Source organism: Ctenocephalides felis, unplaced genomic scaffold (genome assembly GCF_003426905.1).
Source record: "Ctenocephalides felis isolate EL2017-DRISC unplaced genomic scaffold, ASM342690v1 CF-g0.4_SCAFFOLD_00845, whole genome shotgun sequence".
NCBI classification, from domain to species: domain Eukaryota; kingdom Metazoa; phylum Arthropoda; class Insecta; order Siphonaptera; family Pulicidae; genus Ctenocephalides; species Ctenocephalides felis.
The window spans coordinates 16523563-16544295 of NW_020536999.1; the positions used below are offsets into that span (position 1 = coordinate 16523563).

At 28.2% G+C, this 20733-nt stretch overlaps 3 protein-coding genes across 3 annotated transcripts in view; 2 read left to right on the top strand and 1 right to left on the bottom strand.

The window, feature by feature from the left end:
• The first annotated feature begins 1826 nt into the window (after nt 1–1826).
• On the top strand, nt 1827–8015 carry LOC113377026. The gene is made up of 5 exons (XM_026617192.1): nt 1827–2140; nt 2863–3135; nt 5646–6037; nt 6172–6325; nt 7701–8015. Exons 1-5 carry the CDS (start codon nt 2128–2130, stop codon nt 7892–7894), a joined length of 1026 nt encoding a protein of 341 aa, XP_026472977.1. The 5' UTR covers nt 1827–2127; the 3' UTR covers nt 7895–8015.
• Nucleotides 8016–10294: 2279 nt separating this feature from the next.
• LOC113379155 (retinaldehyde-binding protein 1-like) lies at nt 10295–11839 on the bottom strand. Its single transcript, XM_026619519.1, has 6 exons — nt 11624–11839; nt 11387–11559; nt 11256–11317; nt 10856–11049; nt 10642–10758; nt 10295–10573 (listed from the first exon to the last, which is right to left on the bottom strand). Exons 1-6 carry the CDS (start codon nt 11837–11839, stop codon nt 10295–10297), a joined length of 1041 nt encoding a protein of 346 aa, XP_026475304.1.
• Nucleotides 11840–13405: 1566 nt separating this feature from the next.
• LOC113379171 (sodium channel protein Nach) overlaps nt 13406–20733 on the top strand; it is a 29893-nt gene continuing 22565 nt past the window's right edge. Inside the window, exon 1 of the mRNA XM_026619520.1 lies at nt 13406–13589. Within this exon, the coding sequence (XP_026475305.1) occupies nt 13552–13589 (38 nt within the window). The 5' untranslated portion in view covers nt 13406–13551. The remainder of the gene's footprint in view (nt 13590–20733) is intronic.

A 20733-nucleotide genomic window follows, 5' to 3' on the forward strand; every position in this document is an offset into this window, starting at 1 on the left:
TATATTTATTTTTTACCTGAGTTTTTTCTAAAAAAATCCAAACATTTCCAGAAAAAAAATATGTTGGGGGAGGAGGGGTAATTTAGAATATCACCAAGTATCACCAACGGGAAGGGGGGTAGTTCCAAAAATCCTTAAAAATTCGATCACGTGATTAATGGACGCCCATCAAAACATTTTTTTAAATAAATATGTGGCAAATTTTAAATATCATTTTATAGACAAATACAAATTATTTGGATGCATATTAATTTACAAGATGTGTGTATTATGGTTATTGTTTTCAGTTTTGGGAAAATGATCCAAGAACGTTTTATAAAAATTAATGACATTTTTTAAAAAAAAAGAGGGCTCAAATATTTGTGGGAAAAAAGGTCTACAATCATTATTTAAAAAAACAAACAAAGTATAGAAATGTTTAATGTTGCTATTTTAAAGTAGAAGGCATAAAATGTGTAACCAGCCATCACCTTAATTTTCACAACGTCTTTATTAAGAGATAACCAAAAACGTATCAATATTCATACCAAAAGTACTTTTTGGTCGTTGGTAGTTTTTCTTTATTTTGAGCTCTTGTATTTAGTTTATGATACCTCAAAATAATTGTTATTTATCATTTTAACTTAAATTTAACACTTTTTTTATATAACTTTTATAAATTGGGGTGGTGTAAAAAGGTGGAAACAATAAGAAAAAGAGAATAAAAAATTGAATTAAGTTAACAAATTTACAAAAGATAAATAAATGGTTATTCCAGCACTGCTGCTGAATATTCTGACCAAATACCAGATCCAGGTTATATACAGGTATATATACAGTCTCTGTAAGAAATTTAGCTATAAAATTTATATTTTGCATGGTTTAAAAATGTATCTATTATTTCGTAAAATTCCTTTAAAATTTAAAATAAAACAACAGACTATAAATACGACGGGAAAAAATACGATTTGCTAATTCTCGGCGTTTCAAGTTATTCTGAATCGAATGAGACCAAATTTGGGAAATCAAACAGAAATCAATTAATAATTATCTAAACTAGATAAAAGTGGCATTTAGCCCTAAGGCATTTGCCCTTTGCCCTTGGTAAAAAAAGATCTGGTGACAATTTTTTGAAAAACAGCAAAAAATACATTTCTACAATGATGAATTAGCTGGAAGTTTATAAGTATATAGAAGTTTATAAGTTTTCACAATATAATTGTTCAAAGTAAAATGGGACCTTTGTGCCTCGCCCTACCCTATATTGTAAAATTGCTAAAAAACATTATAGTGAAAGCGTAATCTTTATTAACTTCCCGAAAGAGAAGTTTATGTTTTCATAAAAAAAAATCCGAATCGCTAATTTTATGTTTTCTCGACGTTTCAAGCTATTCTGAATCGAATGAGACCAAAAAGGAAAAAGCGAACAGATTTTTTGCCGTAAATCGACGTTTTTTCAAATACGGCTGGTTTTTAAATACAGTTGCAATTTTTATCTAAATTGTTTTTAAACTGAAGGCCTTGAGGATGTCCATATCTTACCTTAAGGAAAAGTGCTTCTTGCACCTAGTTCTTGTTAAGATTAATTTGTAATAATATTTATCTTTTCATCATCAAACATTATCTTAGTTATATAATTCATTTACAAAAAATTCTTGCCTATCTGGAATATGCATGAAATAGAACCACGAGCGTTCTATTTATCATCTTATCTTCCCCAGATAACACATGATAAAAATTTAATCATTTTTAGAACACCAAATACCGGTTTCTAGTTTCGATAACAGAAATCAGAGTCTGAATTGTCAGTCTGTTCGTTTCCACGACGGAATACAAACGTTCCAAGAGCTAAAATCTCTTTTTAAGACACTTTTCTACTTAAAAGTGTCCAAAAACATTCAAGAATTCTTCCGGGATGGCTAGAAGATACTTTGGGGAAATATTAGATGCTTGCTTCATCAGTGAGTAAGAAGGGAAAAGTCGAATTTGAGTTGAGAAATCAGTTTTGGATGTGAAAATTTATTAAGTTTTGTGACTAAAAGAAGGGAAATTGGAAATCGATGATCGGATAGCAAGGAAAAGATACGTTGGAAGAAATTTGAAAAATTTCTTTTAAATCTGGAGGAGGTACATGCATAGTTTTTCGGCATGGCGCCAAACGGTGAGTGATAATTTTAAGATAAAATTTAGAAGAAACAAGATAAAATTTACTAAAATTTTACATAAACCAAATTATATATTCTGCTATAAAAATTTTAAATAAACTTATTGTTAGTTGCAACTTGCATTTATATATTGTATCAATCATCGCCATTGGGGGCGGGACATTTTTCTGCATTTCTTCAAATTACTCAAAAATTTCGTTCCGAGCATTCTAATATTTTTAGCTTAGCAGAAAGTAGATAGAATTTGATAAAGTCCTGTATAAACTGTTCTATATACAATAAATAAATTTAAAAATTCATCAAAGATTGTGAAAATATTATAGTCAAAATTTGTGCCAATAGTTGCTTTTGTGATGTGATGACTCAAACATTATCAATTCATTAAAATTTAAAATAATAAGCTAAAATTTTAGGCCATACATGCATTAATAGTGTCTGTACAAAATAATTAATGTAATTACAGTTAATTTAAATGTCTTTGAGAAAATTCTATTCGAAATTGCAATGTTTAAATTTAATTAAAAGCAATAACTTCATTTTTAAAATAAGCAGTTGAAAATTTTATCTAAATATCTAAATTTCAATTTCGATTGATTAAGTCAATTCTCACTTAAGGCGAAATGTCACTTGCTTGGTATACTTATATTTATCGCCAATCAAAATATTTATTATAAAATGCCACTTACACCTAGTTTATCTGTTTTGTTTTTTTTTTAAGTCGACCAACCGGTAAAAAAATCACCAGAGTTGTCAGAATGTTCTCCACTTCTGGAGAACAAAATTCCATCAAACAACTACGACAGTACAACACAATCACCATTAGAAGGCAACCAACAAAAACCAATTTTTAAAAATTCAGAAGATATAGAAGGTCAATATTTGTACACTAAAACCAGCTGCAAATGTAAAGGAAGATTTTTCTCCATCGGAGCCATTGGATTGATTTTTTTGGGAGGCATGACTGTGGGATGTTATCTTCTGAACCAGTATGGTGAGTTAAAAAATTATAATATTTATATATATATATATATATATATATATATATATAAATTAAAAACTGAAAACAATTGAATCGGAGAAAAAAAAATTAAGTGTAAAAAATACTTACAATTAGTTAAGTGTAGTATTCACATTAGAACGCGTAAATTCACATTTGTGTGGTATATTACCATATCCAGATACCATGGATTATTGAATTTTCTATTTCAACACTTTTAATTTTTTTCTATTTTCAATACTTTTAATCTTTTTAATTAAATTTTTTTCTCCAGTTCAATTGTATTTAGTATTTTTTAAGTTTCCATTGAATAAAAAATCACATGGTAAAAATAATCCTGGATGGCCAAAGTTAATCACGAAGTAAAGTTGTTTCTTTTTGGCATATAATATGTAATGAATGAAATGCATATTAATTTATTTTGAAATTTTTTTCGCATAATATTTATTTTATATAGAATTCTGAATTTTCTTGCATAATATTTTTTCAGATAGAATTGCTCACTGAATTTATTGCACAATACTTTTGAAAAAATTAACAGGTTTCAGCATTTTTTTACAACTTTGAAGGTAACTTTAAACCTGGTTTTATTGCTCTTCTGACGTGAATTTCCTCCAAATTTTTTATTTTTCCAAATATATTTCAAATTCTATATTTTTCATTATACTATAGATTTTTCAACCTTGTATGCTTTATACGATATTATCAGAAGAATTTTCACATGGGCTATGGTAATTCTATTAGATAATTTAGTTAAAAAGTATGAAAGAAACCTTATCAAAGAAAATATTTTTAGCCAAAATTGGATAAATACTATTTTTTATGTCACACTTATATGACTGACATGGCCTTATATTGAAACTTATTTTTCCTTTCTTGTCAGACACATATGACTGACAAGGCGATTACCGTGTCAAAAATGTGGAAATGCAAAAATATTACGGATTACTATACAAATAGATAATTTGTAGATATAAATTTCCATTTTTGTAGTGGAAAAGATTGATGTTCTGATTATCTTTATTAATTATATCTTTTTATCTTAAAAATCAAACAATTTTATTTAGTTTAACGTCATTTGCAAAATATTATCATATCATATATCGTGTCATTTATCTGTTTAAATTAAAATATTAATAATACATATATATATATATATATATGTGTGTGTGTGTGTGTGTGTGCATCTTTTTTTCATGTTTTTCAACATTTTCAGAATTAATTGAATTGATGACTCATGACTAATGACCAATGACTAATGACTAATGTTGGTAAAAAGATTTCAATGGTTGTATAATATTATAACTATTCATTCATTTGATTTTTTTTTTAATTTTGCCGCGATATTTTGTAGAATCTTTTCTAGAATCAATAACAATATTGATTACTTTCAAAATCAAAATTTTCTAATAAATTCTGCGAAAAGTCCCCATTACCATTTTATCTCACTAATTAATCTTTAACTAAATTATTTGAAAAAGAAGTCAAGGAAAAATCTTTAATTATATCTAATTAGACCATCTCAAATCTGCATATTTTTATTACACTTTTAGAATATTTATCTAAATACATATAAATAAAATTAGCAAAGATAACCTTGTCAATTGACAAGTCATTCTATACAAATTAATGGAAATTCAAGAATGTTATCGTTTGAATCATGAATTTAAATCGAATTTCATATAATTTTTCATTTATCTCGATTGTCTTGGAAATGAATAGACACTTATCGATTTTATTGTGAAATTTAACAACTTATTTTATTATTTTAACATGTCATTTAATCATTTATCTATCTTAAATAGTCAAAACAATGCTGATACTTGAAATGATCATATTATTTACAAAGGCAGAAATAATTTTTATAATTTTGTTTATAATCATACAATTACCATACGATTTTATTGTTATCAAATATATACATTGTAACGTTATTGACATAAAAATAATAAAAAATATAAATAAAATAAAATTATTAGAAGTTCAAATAAAACGTCATTAACATAATTGTAACTTAAAAATTTAAGCCGATTTTCATGGAACTTTTTTTGGCAAAATATATCATGGTCTTATAGAACTTACTGAAATATTACGGCCTTACAACAAGTAGTTTAATTTTAAAAATTCATCAAAATTTGAGAAAATGATTAGTTTCTTTGACATTTGTTAAAATTAAAATTAGACGATTTACTTGGTATAATGATAGAGCACTTGGTCTTAATGAACATACTAACTAAACCATTAAAATCCTACGGAAACTGGTTCAATTATAAAAGTTGTTGATTTTTGAAAATTTGCTTTCAAAAAATACTTCGAGTTAACATGTTTGTTCGTTTTCTGTTATGTGTAATAAATCCACTCGGAATACTTTTAATAATTTATAAATTATTATTATTTACACATTTCGGGAAATTCACGTAACTTGCCCTAAGGTAAAATACCAATACCAAATTATGTGTTTTGATTACTAATTCAACTATTTTTTTCTATTTTCTGAAGTACAGATCACGAATGGGTAACCAACACACCATTCGAACTAGTTGACAGAAGAAATTGGCAACTTCTAGAATTTCTACCACGTGTACGAATTTCCAGAAGTGAAACCAAATCTAAGGATGAAGATCAATTATCCAGGACATCAGGATGGGAATCGTCTTCAGCATCTGGAAGTACTGAAAAAAATAACAAGTCGAAGGATGGTTTACCATTGTTTCAAGAAGTTGTTTTCGTGGAACCAGAAAATTCAACTGGTGTGATGGATCCAGGAACTGGGAAAACTGGGAAATTTGGGAAAAGGAGAAGGATGCAACCAGCTACTTATGTTGTGATTGCACATACTGAAGGACCAACTTGTTATAAAAAGGAACATTGTTTGCAGATTTTGCGACAGTTGCACGTAAGATCATAAAGTTATTTATACATTTTTTTGTACATTATCACTACTGATGTGTACTTCTAAGTGGTCGAGTAAATATCCCAAATATTTGATATAGTTTTTGGTATATCTACTAAATGTGTTTTCCATCTCAGGCTAAAAGTATATCTGTAATGGGTCTTTTGGATATTCCATACAATTTTCTGATTGGCGGAGATGGTCATACTTATGAAGGAAGAGGTTGGCATGATCATGATGCCCTAAAACACTCTCTAAAAAATCATACCACACTCAGTGTTGCTTTAATAGGTATGTGTATGAAATTTAAAATACTTTATATTTATTGGCAATTTATAATTTTCTAACACATTGACTGCTAACCTTATTGTGTTGCTTATACTTCCCTCTGTGCTAAACTTTCTAATTCGATTAATTTTAAATAAAACCATTTCTGGACATATCAACTGAAAATAAAAAAATGTACCAAAATAGGATAAATAATTCTATTTCTGTTTGAAATAATTACAGTACAATTTTAATTTAAACAATTTATTTTATAAAAAATACTATTATAAACTGCAAGGAAGGCAAATGCACCTTTTACTATCGGCGCATGACTTTTGACAACAGTCTCACGCACCATATGCGTGCGCAGGAATTAGTGATCTAATTCATTTACCAGACATCTGGTTTGTGATTATAAAACAAACGTTATTTAATAATCGTAATTCAATTGCATAATCAAAATAGTTACTGCGCCGTAATAACAAATAGACGAATGAATCTTATCTTTCTATGAGCAGATGTTTTTGCATTTGAAAAAAAACTAGCAGCCGGCTATTATGATAAAATTTGAGCTTTGTGTAAATAAATTATTTAATAGATAAGTATGGAAGTAATTAGTGTTTATAAATAATAATTTATAGATATTTTTTCTGGTAAAACATACTTTTTCTTCGCGAAGTTTTGAAAATCTAATCGTATTCTCAGCTTCAGTCAATTTAGATTAAGTTATTTTATTATAATTTCTGCCATAATTAAAATTTTGTGATAAAAATAATATTAATTATTTGATTGTAAAAGCAAATCACAACGATTCTACTTAATTTTAAGGGCATTCATTTATAAAATGCTAAACATTTTCACAAAACCTTTGATAATCTTTGATATTGTTTGGGAAAAATGCAGTTTGAGTTAGTTATTCCTAGTTATAACAAAATACAAAAGTTTAATATAACAAATTCCTTTTCCATTATTTTATCAATACTAAATACACAAACTTTGTTCCTGAGATTTCTGGTTTTGATAAACGCGGTTAAATTTAGATCTTTCCAGTTTTGGCGATAAATTAGCAGGAATTAGTTCACCAAAGTATTAATAAAGCGTCTTATCAATTTCTACCGTTGTAAAAAGATTTGTTTAAGACGTAGATAGTTTTATATCATTTCTATATTTACTTTATAATTAAATATAATTTATAAATACAACCTGATACACCTGATAGTAAAAATATTAAGTGCTAATCTTAGCTTTTTTATTTTAAAATATTGATAATACCCATATGTGCATTTTCTAATTCATTTAACTTAATTTCAAATTAAGCTAGTTGTAAGTAGTACTTTACTCTTCCAAAACAATGTTGCAAAATGACTACTAATTAATTTTTTGTTATTTATTTTTTAAGGCGATTTCACCCATGACCTACCTCCCAAAAAACAACTGGAAGAAGCAAAAGCATTTATCATAGAATCAATCAGAAGAAGAAAACTATCACCAAATTACTATTTAGTTGGACACAGACAAATCAACAAAAACACCAAATCACCAGGAGATGCCTTGATGGAAGAAATTACCGGTTGGAGACATTGGCAACCATGATCGAAAAACTATTGCTATAATTATGTAATCAAAAAAAGGAATTTAAGACTGTTGAATTTTGATTTGATTTTTGGAAATTTTTGGACCAATACTCGGATAAAATAGTAATGTTATGGTACCAACTCATATGAAGATAGACCCAAAACATTTCTGTTTTATCCGAAAATTGACCCTTTTATCTACTTAACTTTTTTATTTAATCCTTTGAGTTATATTTTATAACTCTTATTTATTTGTTATTATTTATGCATTTATCTTTATAACTAAAGACTATGAAATAATTTCATATTCATTATAATCATTTGATTCAGTTTCGTTAATTTTTCAATTGATTTTAACATTTATTATATTTATATATAATATACTTGTATAATTTGTTTCTTTTAGTTTCAAAATTTTAATGTAAATTTTCATATTCAATAAATGGAGCATAATTTTGACTATTTTTTATAAATTTTTAAATTATCTTGTAGGTTTTTAAAAATATTCATCATTTAAAATTTTTCTAAAATTTTATTTAGTATCTTACAAATATTATATATATACAATTATTATTATATCTTAAAATTAAGTTTATAATTATGTTTGTAATATGAATAATCTGTGTCATGATAAATGAAAATTACTCGAGAACTTAGATAAAATTAAAATATAAATTTTTAGATTAAATATGGAACTTAAAAGTATTGCACATTAAGACAAAAGTTCAATATTTAGTGTAAATTAAATATTGAAACTTTGCAAGATAATACAAGATTGTCCTCCTCTGATCCTGAAGAATAACACCAAGGTAAAGTTATTTTTTTTTTTTAAATTATTTAATAAAAATCTAAATTTTATATTTGAGAAATGTAGTTCTTGAATGCAAAAGATACAAAACAGGATCCAAGTCACAAATGAGAAAAAATAAGCATCGAATTTCTACTGAATTTCGAAAGAAAAGGAAACAGGAGTTGGATGAGCAAACAAGTAAAGGAAACTGGAGTGGATTGAGCAAACTTGGAAAGAAAACTGGAGTGAATTGAGCAAACTTAGAAAAGAAAGCAGGAGTGTGTCGAGCAAACTGGGAAAGAAAACAGAAGTAGAATGAGCAAACTAGTAAAGGAAACAGAAGTGAATCGAGTAAACATGAGAAGAAAATAATGATGGATCGAGCAAACTGAAAAAAATAAGAAGTGGAACCAGCAATCTTGATAAATATAGTGGATTGAGCAAACTCGAAAACTCGAAAAGGAAGCATGAGTGAATCGAGCAAACTGGAAAAGAAAACTGTTGTAGAATGAGCAAACACAGAAAGGAAACAGGAGTGAATCGAACAAATTTAAAAAAGAAAAAGAAGTGGAATGAAAAAACTCGAAAAGGAAACAGGAGTGAATCGAGCAAACGGGGAAAGGAAACAAGAGCGAATCGAGCAAACTAATAAAAAGCTGGAGTGGATCGAGCAAACTAGTGAAAAAACTGGAGTGGATCGATCAAACTCGAAAAGATGAATGGAGTGGATTGAGCAAACTAGGAAAAAAATTTGGAGTGGATTGAGCAAACTCGGAAAGAATCAGGAGTGGATCAAGCAATCTGAAAAAAATGAGGAGTGGAACCAGCAAACTTGATAAACAAAGTGGATTGAGCAAACTCGAGAATGTAGAAGGAGTGAATCGAGCAAACTGGGAAAGAAAACAGGAGTAGAATGAGCAAACTCGGATAGGAAACCGGAGTGAATCGAGCAAACTGGGAAAGAAAACAAGAGTGGATAAAGCAAACTAGTAAATGAAGTTGGAGTAGATTCAGCAAACTTGAAAAGAAGAAGGGAGTGAATCGAGCGAATTGGTAAAGGAAATAGAAGTGAAATGAGCAAATTCGGAAAGGAAACAGAAGTAGAACGAGCAAACTTAAAAGAAAACAGGAGTGAATCGAACAACCTCAAAAAAAAACAGGAGTAAATCGAGTATACTCAAGGAAAAATAAGTGGATCGAGCAAACTCAAAAGGGAAACAGGAGTGGATCGAGCAAACTCAAAAAGGAAACAGAAGAGGATCGACTGAAATATGTAGTATGCAAAATGTACATTATTGGCAATTATCCTGAAATGGAGAACCTGGGATACAATGCTGTGTTTTACTAAGATATATTCCAGATGCTGTATCTTCTAGTTGATTTTGTTACGGTAAGAAAAAAAGTAAGTATTACTACAAAGTTCTTAAATATTTTATTCCAATCCACTGACAACAGATGTATTTTGTTATCTCTTGGTATCTTCTTCCTTAACTCTTGCAAAATTTCAATCAATTTCCTTTCTTCTACTTAAAATTCTTATTACTTTTATCTAAGTCTAAGCCTAACAAAATGATAACGATAATAATAAACAAACCTAACAAATATCTCTATTAAAAAAATTATATCTAACTAATCGATCTCCAGTTTTCGGAAACTTCCAGTTATGGATTCTGTTGCAGCAACTTTTGTATTATTATTATTACAGTCTTGGCCAGGATTTTTGCTGGTTATGATACCACTATCGCTGTGTAATTTCATGCAGTCGAGAGCAAGAAGAACATTACGTTTGTCTGTAAGTTCTTTTTTCCAAAGTTGCACCATTTCGCGAATTGGGATGGTTCCTCCATATTCGGCTGGAAGACAGGCTTTATCTAAGTGCTCGTGCATGGCATTCAAATCTTGATGAATCTGGATAAAAATATACAATTTATATACAGATCTTGGATATATAAAGGTATAATATTTCTAGATTTTACCATAATACGATCCTTTATTTTGGCACTTATCCTGGTCTTTGAAAACTCATAGACATATCGTATTGCCGAAGGCATGTTCAACACATGGACTTGCTTGTGACGCATTGGTATAGAATGCTGAAGAAATAATATAATTTTTGCAAGATAATCATAAATTGAAAACAACATGTTTATTTTATTTGGCATAGGTATTTTGGATACTCATTAATTATACCTCTCCCCATTTAACAATTCGTGCAAATTCTGAAACTGTCCACAAGGAAACGTGGGCAGCCTGAGCTCCTTTAAGATCACCAGCATGTGTCAGGCCCATAACCTGGTTCTCCTGATCTTCCAATAATGTTTCATAAGTTATGAAGTGTACTCGGGCTTGATCAGCATTGCTATACTTGTATGGATCAAAATTTGCTAAAAAAATAAAAATGAAAAGTTTAAAAAACTGCAAGAAATTGCGTCTTAATGCAAATCTATGTTCTGGGCCTATTTTGTACGCACTCTTTCTACCACAAGTTTCAAATTTTGGCATGATTATCTTCAATGTATCTTTTTAAATTCCAAATACTAAAACTATCAGTTTTTTTTGGAAAATATTGAAAGAAAAATATTCTACTTACAAGCAATGTAGAATACAACTCGACGTCCATGTTTATCCTTGATTGGAGACGGGAATATATATCTAAAATAAAACAATTTTTTCACCAGCGTCTATATTTATAATTGTAAACATATTATATTTATAATTTACCCGGCATCAATAATTTCTTGAACAGTCGGAGACAAAAAGTCTAGTTTCAAGGCAAAATGAGGAAAAGTCTTCCTTAGATTCAAATATTTCAAAAGCATCTGTTGCGCCATCGGGACACTAAATTTTTTAACACGAAGAAAACGCAGAAGAAACAAATCATCAGTCCTGCAATCCTGGAATTGAAATTTAGTTAAATAAATCATTTACCTACACCTTAAAGTTTTTTTTACTAATTACTTCAATGTCCCTGTTTTTGGCAATCCATTCCTTCAGCTGCTGCAAACTCTGCTCCCTGCTCGATTTGTCTTCTCTGAGTTCATTTTTTGCAACTGCTGCAACTGCTTCGCTCAATTGAGAGGTTTTGTTCAATTTTGGACATATATTTGTCTCATTGGATTTGGAGTTTTTGGAACTGCGCCATGGGTAACTCAGGATGGCTTTGGTGGTAGCCATCTTTTGATTGATAGAAGAAGAATCTGTTATAAAAAAAATAAAAATATATAATATAAAACTTATTTCATTTTTAATATCTTTGACATGTGAATATAATTTTTTAGAAATTTATTTATTATTTTTTTATTGGCTGGTCACGTATTATTTAGAATCGCTTTTCATTAAAGAAGTAATTGATCTAAGATTTATTTTATTGGTTGTGGTTGATTATTTTGAACTGTAAATAAATTTGAGTTATTTAGGCAAAAATATCGAATAAATTTATTTTTATGAATTATGATGGTTTATTGGAATATTTCCAATCAGTTAACACTTATTTGCAGCTAATGTTTGCAATAATAGTAGACAGATAGTCTTTGTACATGGTTTGTCGTTTTGATTCAAAATAATGTTTCCTATATTTCTAAAAAATCAGTGTTTGGCAAAACTGTTTTCAATTAACGTTTTAAAGTTTATTATTGCAACTAGTGTCAGTGTTGAATTGTTATAAATAGAAATCGAGTTTTTGAGAGAAAAGAGCATCCGATTTGAATGATCTAAAAAACATTCAATTAGCAATGATTGGGAGAAATGGTTATTAGTTTTTGGAAAAGGCAGGCCCAGCCATTTGGAAGATACAAAGCTAAATATACAAAAATGATTCAAAACACTTTCTGTTTGTGTTGACAAAACAATTGCTTTTGGAAAAAAAATTTTTGTAAATTTTTTTTTTTGTATATTGAAAATAATTCAGATTTCAATTTTAATTCTGGCTGAAGTTTTGAAGCACACGTATATAGTTTAAATATATAACTTTAACTTTGTAATTCAGTTTATATATTTCTTATAAATAAATATTAGACAAATTTTTCGGTATTTATAATAATCTGTTTGAAAACATTTAATATTCCCCGAACATTTCGTTACGGTATGGGAAGTTCCAGCAATTTGCCTTAAGGCACGATGCCATGCGCCCCACTAGTATTTACTACTTTTTGCGTTATACCAATAAAAATTTTCTTCATATATTCATTTGATTCATTTAAATGAATGTTTTGAGTTTTATATTATATTAGTTTTCATATCAATGTACGCCAAAAAGTTACGTCTTTGCATTTCGATCTAGCGTTTCACATTTAAAAATTAACTTCGAAAAGACACAAACGTGAAAATAATAACATTGGTTAGATTTCACGTCTGTGTACAAAAACCTGAATATACATAGAAATTACCAGTAAAATGCAAAAATCATTTGTTTTTTTTTCAATAAGAAACCAACAAATTTGCCGGTACCAATAAAATAACATTCATTTACCAAAGCATTGACCGATTTTTTAATATTTGCTTACAAGATGCCGCACCGTCTGTGCTGTCATCAAAATATTTTGGTTAAGAATTAAAATCAATTACATTTCTACACCAAGCAGAGGGCAGTTCTATCTACCATATCGATACAACTTCAATCGGGTTTGTATACAAACCGAAGTTCTTATCTTTACTATGCATATTACCATTGTCTATGGTCTGTGGATAGTTGACGTTAAGGCAAATTTCGAGCTCTTGAATTCATTTGGTGCCTCCATTCGGTAGGCTCAACATAGGCGTTATGACCCGGGACGCCGAAGCAACCCGGGTCGTAATCGTCGTATGTTCGAGATGCCGAAATGATCAGGACAGTTTGTGATAGTGAAATTTTATTTGACTTGAGCTTGGATTCTTCATAACAGAGTTGGATGTTGGATGTTGGATTCTTCATAACAGAGTGTGATAAGTGAGTATTGCATTTTTTTGTCAAGATCAATTAATACAGTCAAGCTTCTAGGATTGCGATTTTCAGAGCCATCAACATGGTGTTCGTTTAACACGTAATAAGTGCATTCCATGCGCCCTATAAATGACCTTCTAATAACTAGATATTGGTGTAAAAATTTTAAACATAAGTTTCATTTTCAGCGATTATTGTAAATTTTACAATATTTTTGTTTAAACATGCCAAGTTATATAGTAGCTGTGTTCGACATCGGTTTTTGCTATTTCAGAGTTACTTCACAAAACGTAAGTCATTTTTAAGTTATGTTCGATTTTTTTTTGTTGGGAAATAGTATTTTAGTTCAGCTTTTATCACATATCTATATGAACTTGTAAATTTAATAATAATTTGCAATTTGCCTTTGGAATTTATTAATTTCCATATAACACAGTTTCCATAATAAATACATGGCGCGTACTCACTGGCGTCATCGGAGGCTTGACTGTAGTTATTATTATGTAACATTCAGATAGCATTTAATTTCTTTGTTATGATAGATATTTATATATTTAATAAACGAAATACATTGCGGTAAAACCTGTTTTTGGGTGGTTTTATCTTTAGTTTCGTGACACAGTAGTATTGTCGCTCGACATACACTTCGTATGCAGGTTTTTACAATTTTTAACTGCCTGTAGGGTAGTTATAGTAATGGGCCGAAATCGAAAATAAAAATTTTTGTTAAGGAATAAAGAGTGCAGAAAATACAAATCAAATTTTTGTGAGAACGGAGTATCCGATTTTGATGATCTAAAAAACTTTAGATTTGTACTTATAGGTAGAAGAGGTGATTAGATTTTGGCGAAGGCAGGTTCAGCAGTTTTGAAGATACAGAGATAAATGTTCAAAAAATGGCAGTTTTTGAGAAAACTAAGCATCCGATTTGAATGATTCAAATAACTGCTGCTTTTTTAACAAAATAATTGCTTTTGAAAAAAAATTGTTTCAAATTACAGACCTGGTGAGGATATCTACCTAAGAGTGAAAGAAGGAGTATTCCATCATGGTATAAAAGAAAGAAGTTTCAATTCAATCTATTTCGACTGCCTGTTCGAAGGAATAATATACTTCTATTACGGTATATATAGAATACTGTTATGTAAACATTATCAGAGTAATAAATTTAATTTTACCACACAGATATAATTTTTAATAGTATTCATTAAAACTATTAAGAAAAAATAATCAATATTGAGGGAAAAAAATAATTATTTAATAATCGTAAGCATTCCATAACTATTGTTATATCCTATATAACTCGATTAAAAAATAAATATTATTTTTGAAAATCTGTTTACGATAAATATTCCTTATCCTTAAAAATATAAATTGTTTACATCATACTCTTTTTATATAAAACTTTTATTGAATTGCGCTCTATCTAAAAGACAATATTAAGTGCTGAAACTTTCAGAGAATTGTTTTTTTATCAATTTGGAACCATTTGAGCCCTTGGGAGCAAGGAAATTCAAAAATGTCCATATTAAGGACCACCCTAATATATATACTAGATATGCATATCTAAGAGAAATTGTTCATATCAGATATTTTTCATCTCTAAAATGAATCAACAACTCTTATTACCCAGGAAGTTGTAACAGAGAAATGGATTACACCATATAACAACAACTGCTTTTAAATTACATGTCGTTATATAGATAATTATTTATTCTTGTACAGAAATTTACTGACGATTTTTTATCTTGAGCAACTGTTAAATATGATGTAATGCAAATGTCTTTATCATGATCAAGGTTCGCCTGAACCACGGAAGATATTAATAATTATTCTCAGACATGGAGAAAGTGTTTTGACTAGGGTTCGGCAACCTTTTGGGATTTATTGACTTATTAAAATTAAATGTTTTGGCTAGTAAATCCTATTTGCCAATTTTGCTCTGTTGACAAAAGTATGTATGCATGTGAGTCATATTTTGACCTTTTGCCAAAGATTTCTCAAAAGTTGCTTCACGAATTTCAAAAAAATCAAACGCCATTTGATAAAGGTCGATGAACGATTTCTTTATAAAACAAAACTCAATTAATTCATTACAGAATTGTTTTAGTTATTTCATCACACATATAATAAAAATCTAAATCCCAACATGGGCGTCGACGATGGATCACCTCCAGTAGGTGGATTTTATAAGACAAGATTTTATAAGATTGCGAAAATTTTATAGATTTATTTTTGATTTAAGATAGAGAGAAATTACATAACTTTCGTGAGAACGATTACTCATTTCCTGGTGAGATTAATCATCTGCCTTCGGCAAAAAACACAAAAGTTCAAATTAAGAACAAGAATTTGTTTTGGAAATGTGGGTCGAATGGTTAGATGAACTTTGAGCTATGTGTAATTATAATTTACATTTTGTTTCAATATTAATTTATTGTTTAGAATTAGAAATATAAAAATAAAAAAAAATCATGCAAGAAATTCTGTTTCAAGCCAAACAGTCAATAAAACTTTTTTTTGTGAAGTACTATTTTATGAAAAATTTTGGAAAAAGTGTCTACAAAATCAATTTGCAATAAAATTAGATCCTGCTATAATAAAATATATTATAAAAATTTAACTTTTGAAATAGCAGAAGTATTTAAAAAAACAAATTTAAAGAAAATTCATGCAAGAAATTCTGTTTCAAACGAAACAGTCAATAAAATATTATTTCTGTTGTGAGTTAAAATTTTATAATTTTTTGGGGAAAGTACATCTACAAAATCAATTTTCCAAAAAAATAGATTTTGTTATAATGAAATATATTACAAAAATTTAACTTTTGAAATAGCAGTGGCATTTAAAAAAAAACAAATAAAAAAAATTCATGCAAGAAATTCTGTTTCAAGCCAAACAGTCAATAAAACATTATTGTTGTTGTGAGTTACAATTTTATAAAAAATTTTGGGAAAAGTACATCTACAAAATCAATCTACCAAAAAAATTAGATACTGTTATAGTAAAATATATTAAAAAAATTTACTTGTTGATTTTATCTTTTTCGTTCTTTTTGTATTGAAAATAATAATATCATAATATTAAATGTTTCAGAGTGCTCCATATTCCACAAACACAATTATCGCATAGATTTAAAGTTTAAATATTTTTATTTTAATATTAAATATTTTTTTAAATATAATATTACTCTTTTACAACGTAAAATATCATTTGAGAACTATTATGTAATGGCATTATATATTTTTTTTAAAAGGTGCGATATGCATTAGGTTTAAGTTTCTCTTTGTACAACTATTTTGGGAGTGCCCTCTGGGCGCTTTGTCAATATTTTTAGATGTATTTTTTTCTAATGATTTTATGATGAAATGTTCATGGAATTCAAAATTTATATATAAACTGATTTCCAGGAACTTGCATCAATTTTTTATCGATTTTGCTATATGAAGTATTTATTAGTACTCGGTGATGATTATGAATTGGTAAAATGTATAAACTACTGCTATTTTTGCAATTTTAGATAATGTTTCATTATAAACTATATAACATGTCAGTGTTAGATACAAATAATTCAAATACATCAACTGTATTGATCAAATAATTCAAAATGAATTTTTACAATTTTTTATAAAAGAGAGAATATTTATTCAAATAAGTTTCCAAAAAGTTCCACTTGAGTCATATATAAAAAATCGTGTTTTTCCAGGAATTTTATAATAAGATTTTCTTTTATTTAATACATTAAGTTTCTTTATTACATTTTTAACCAAATTATCTAATAATGTTACCATGGCCCGTGTAAAAAAATTATGGTGTTATCTTGGCATTCAACGTGTTAATGAAAGAAATAATAATTTCTTTACTATTGTGGCATGCTTCTAAGCAATTAACATTTTTTGGTGGAAGTGAAATTATATAACATCTAATATTTCACGCACACATTTTTTATTATTTTATTGCCGGATATACTTAAGAGAGCCAACATCGTGATATATCAAATATTAAAAAAGCATAAACCAAAAATATTATGAAATAATTTTTAAAACATTATGAAATAAAGAGTAATTGAAAGAACCGCAAAAAGCATTACAGTACTTTTGTTATTTCATCAAGAAGACGTGTACATAACTTTCGATGACGGAATAAAAACTGGTTCAAAAAATGGACACTTTTATTGTGATGCAATTTTTTTCGAGTTTTTATTAACTTCCCGTAGGGCAAGTTATAGTAATCGCAAAAAAATCGAAAATGAAAATTTTTATATATCTTTACGTTTCAGAGGTTTCTGAACATTTTGGCATACCTTAGAAAAAATGGATGTATGTGTGTATGTGTGTGTGTGTGTATGTGTGTGTGTATGTATGTATGTATGTGTGTGTATGTATGTGCGGATACAAATTTTCGTCGACGATTTCGGGAACACGGATCAACGGATTTGAATAATTCAAAAAACATTCGATCCGTATTGATAAGGAGACGTGCTGATTAGTTTTTGGCAAAGGCAGGTCAAGCCGTTCCGAAGATACGGGGCAAAAAGTTCCGAAAACGGTAACTCAGTTTTTAAGAGAACGGAGCGTCCGATTTTAATAATTCAAAAAACATTTTATTTGTATTGACAAGATGAAGAACCGATACAACTTTCATGAAGGTAGGTCCAGCGGTTTCGGAGATATAGAGAAAAAAGTAAAAAAATGAGCCATTTGGTGGTCAAAAATGATCATTAGACATATGCACATCAAATTATCAGACATTTTATGGAGATTTTAACAATAAGTATACATTTTGTTAACATTCCTATCGGTTCCGTACCAATGCTTATGCGTTAGACAGCGACGCGGCGCTTACGCGCTTTATATTTTGTCCCTATGTAGTTAAAGCAGTACGATTGCTTTGAAAAAAAAGTTCAGATCTTCCACAATATGTCAAAATAAAAAAAAAAAAAAATTCTTTTAAAAAAAAAAAATTTTTTAAAAAAAAAAATTTTTTTTTTTTAATTTTTTTTTTTTCAAAAAAAACTAATTTTTTGTCCAATTTATAGTTTTTCAAAAATCTTATTTTTTCAAAGTAATTTTTTTTCAAAAATGTTAATCGTTTTAAAAAAAATAATAATTTTTGGTACGGGAAGTTCCAGCAATTTGCCTTAAGGCACGATGCCCTAATTGCCTTAAGACAGAATTCCACTTACAGCTAGTTTTTCCTGATGGTTTGCGCAATTTTTATGTCCTGGTGGGACAGATTTGATATGTTGAACAACCTGTATTGGAAATTGGTGAAGAAGTTAAGTAACTAGGTGTAAGTGGCAATTTGCCTTAAAACAAATTTGATGACTTTCTGAATACACTGTATTTTTTGATTATATATTTTTTTTGTTTTTAATTATTTCACCATATATTTGTCAGCATTCTCTGCTTAATGTAATAATATATACAGATTGCAGAATACAATTGAACTTCGGAAAGTAAAAAAACAAAATTTCACATCTTTCCTTTTCATGATTTTTAAATACACAACTTTTAAATTTTGAACATCAGTTCAAGGATTTGTGTGAAAATGCAGCAGAAAACTTTTGCTTCTAAAATCGTTTTTTTTTAATTATAAAGAAATGACTTGAGAGTTAAATCAAATGTTTTTTGGATATTTTCCTTGAAACAGGTCGATTTAGGTAAAAATTCGGCTCATAATTTTTCCAATTTTGGTCACAAAAGGCTAAAACAAGTTTCATAAATTTCTAGATATGTGTAAATAATCGAATTAATCAATTATAATAGGCTTCTTGTTTTGATAATAAAATTTTCATTTCCAAGATTTCAAAATTTTCATTTTTCAAATTTTTAAAATTGGTTCAGGAATTTATGCAAAAATGTAGCCGAAAATTTTTATAAAATTAAAATATTTCTTTTAATTATAAAAAATGAATTGATAGTTGCATCGAATGTTTTCTGGACTATTTCCTTGATTGGGATAAAATTTTCGCTCATAAATTTTCCAATTTTGATTTCAAGAGAATGAAACAAGTTTCATAAAATTATCAATATGTGTAAATCAGCGTTTCTCAAACTTATTTCTTCCAACGCCCCCTTTGAAGATCAAAATTTTTGCAGCGTCCTCTACCAAATTTTTTATACCTACATAATCTCTAAAAAACTTTATTTTTTAATTTTAATTACATATTTATAGTGTGCTATGTTAGTTGATGTAACCTTACATTCCAAATTAGAAAATTTTACCAGTGAGGGCGAATAAAATTTATTAGAGGCCTCTTATCTTTGAGAAAGACTGGTGTTAATAATTGAATTAACCAATAAGAATTGTATATTTATTTTGATAAAAAAATCACTTAAATTTTCAAAATTGGTTCAGGAATTTGTACGAAAATGTAGACGAAAAATTGTGCTTATAAAATTTCTTTTTAATTAAAAAAAAATAATTGAACTCGTTTTTTAGGATTGAGATATGGTTAATTCGGGTTAAATTTTGTCTCAATTTTTTAAATTTTGATCAAAATGCTTTGAAATGTTGGGAAAACATAAAACCAGCAAGTCGGATTTATTGGTAAAAATATAAACGTTTTCTTGGGAAAGTTAATAATGAGAAACTCGGTATACAAAAATGTTGCCAATCATGTTTTGGAATAAACAAGACAGTATAAATTACTCAATACTGTTGGAATGAGAATTCATCTAAACAAAATATTCATCCAGTTTCAGTAATTCCATAAAACCCGGAACAATTGCGAAATAATCATTTACCATCGTTTCTCTAATTCTTCCACTGAACCAAAACAAATTAATTGCCAAATAGATTCTAAAATTAATTATTATTTAACAGTTCATTGAAATTTTCGCTCTTCTGATTCAGATTAACAAATAAATGTTTATAATACATAACACATTTCTCAATTCTTTAATGTTTAAATAATTACACGGTTGCACCGAAATTGTATAAGATGTTTTTTGTATCAAACTTTCTCTAACCCAAATATCGGAATGATTTTCAAAAATGCAACTTGACAAGGTCAAGATGAAAAGACTATTTTGATGATTTGCAATTTTTTTAGATTTTTGACCTATTGGAATTATAAATGATGATTTGGTGTTTTATTGTTCAATTTCAAGATCAATAGTAATTGAAGTCGTGGATTATTAATATA

Bases quoted from the DNA above. Each gene is read 5' to 3' on its own strand.
- LOC113377026 (XM_026617192.1), top strand. The intron at 3,136-5,645 runs GTGAGTTAAAAA...TCTGAAGTACAG, and splicing joins TTATCTTCTGAACCAGTATG to ATCACGAATGGGTAACCAAC. The intron at 6,038-6,171 runs GTAAGATCATAA...TTTCCATCTCAG, and splicing joins AGATTTTGCGACAGTTGCAC to GCTAAAAGTATATCTGTAAT.
- LOC113379155 (XM_026619519.1), bottom strand. From the start codon at position 11,839: ATGGCTACCACCAAAGCCATCCTGAGTTACCCATGGCGCAGTTCCAAA. The intron at 11,318-11,386 runs GTAAATTATAAA...GTTTTATTTTAG, and splicing joins CAAGAAATTATTGATGCCGG to ATATATATTCCCGTCTCCAA. The intron at 10,574-10,641 runs GTAAAATCTAGA...ATTTTTATCCAG, and splicing joins AAATAAAGGATCGTATTATG to ATTCATCAAGATTTGAATGC.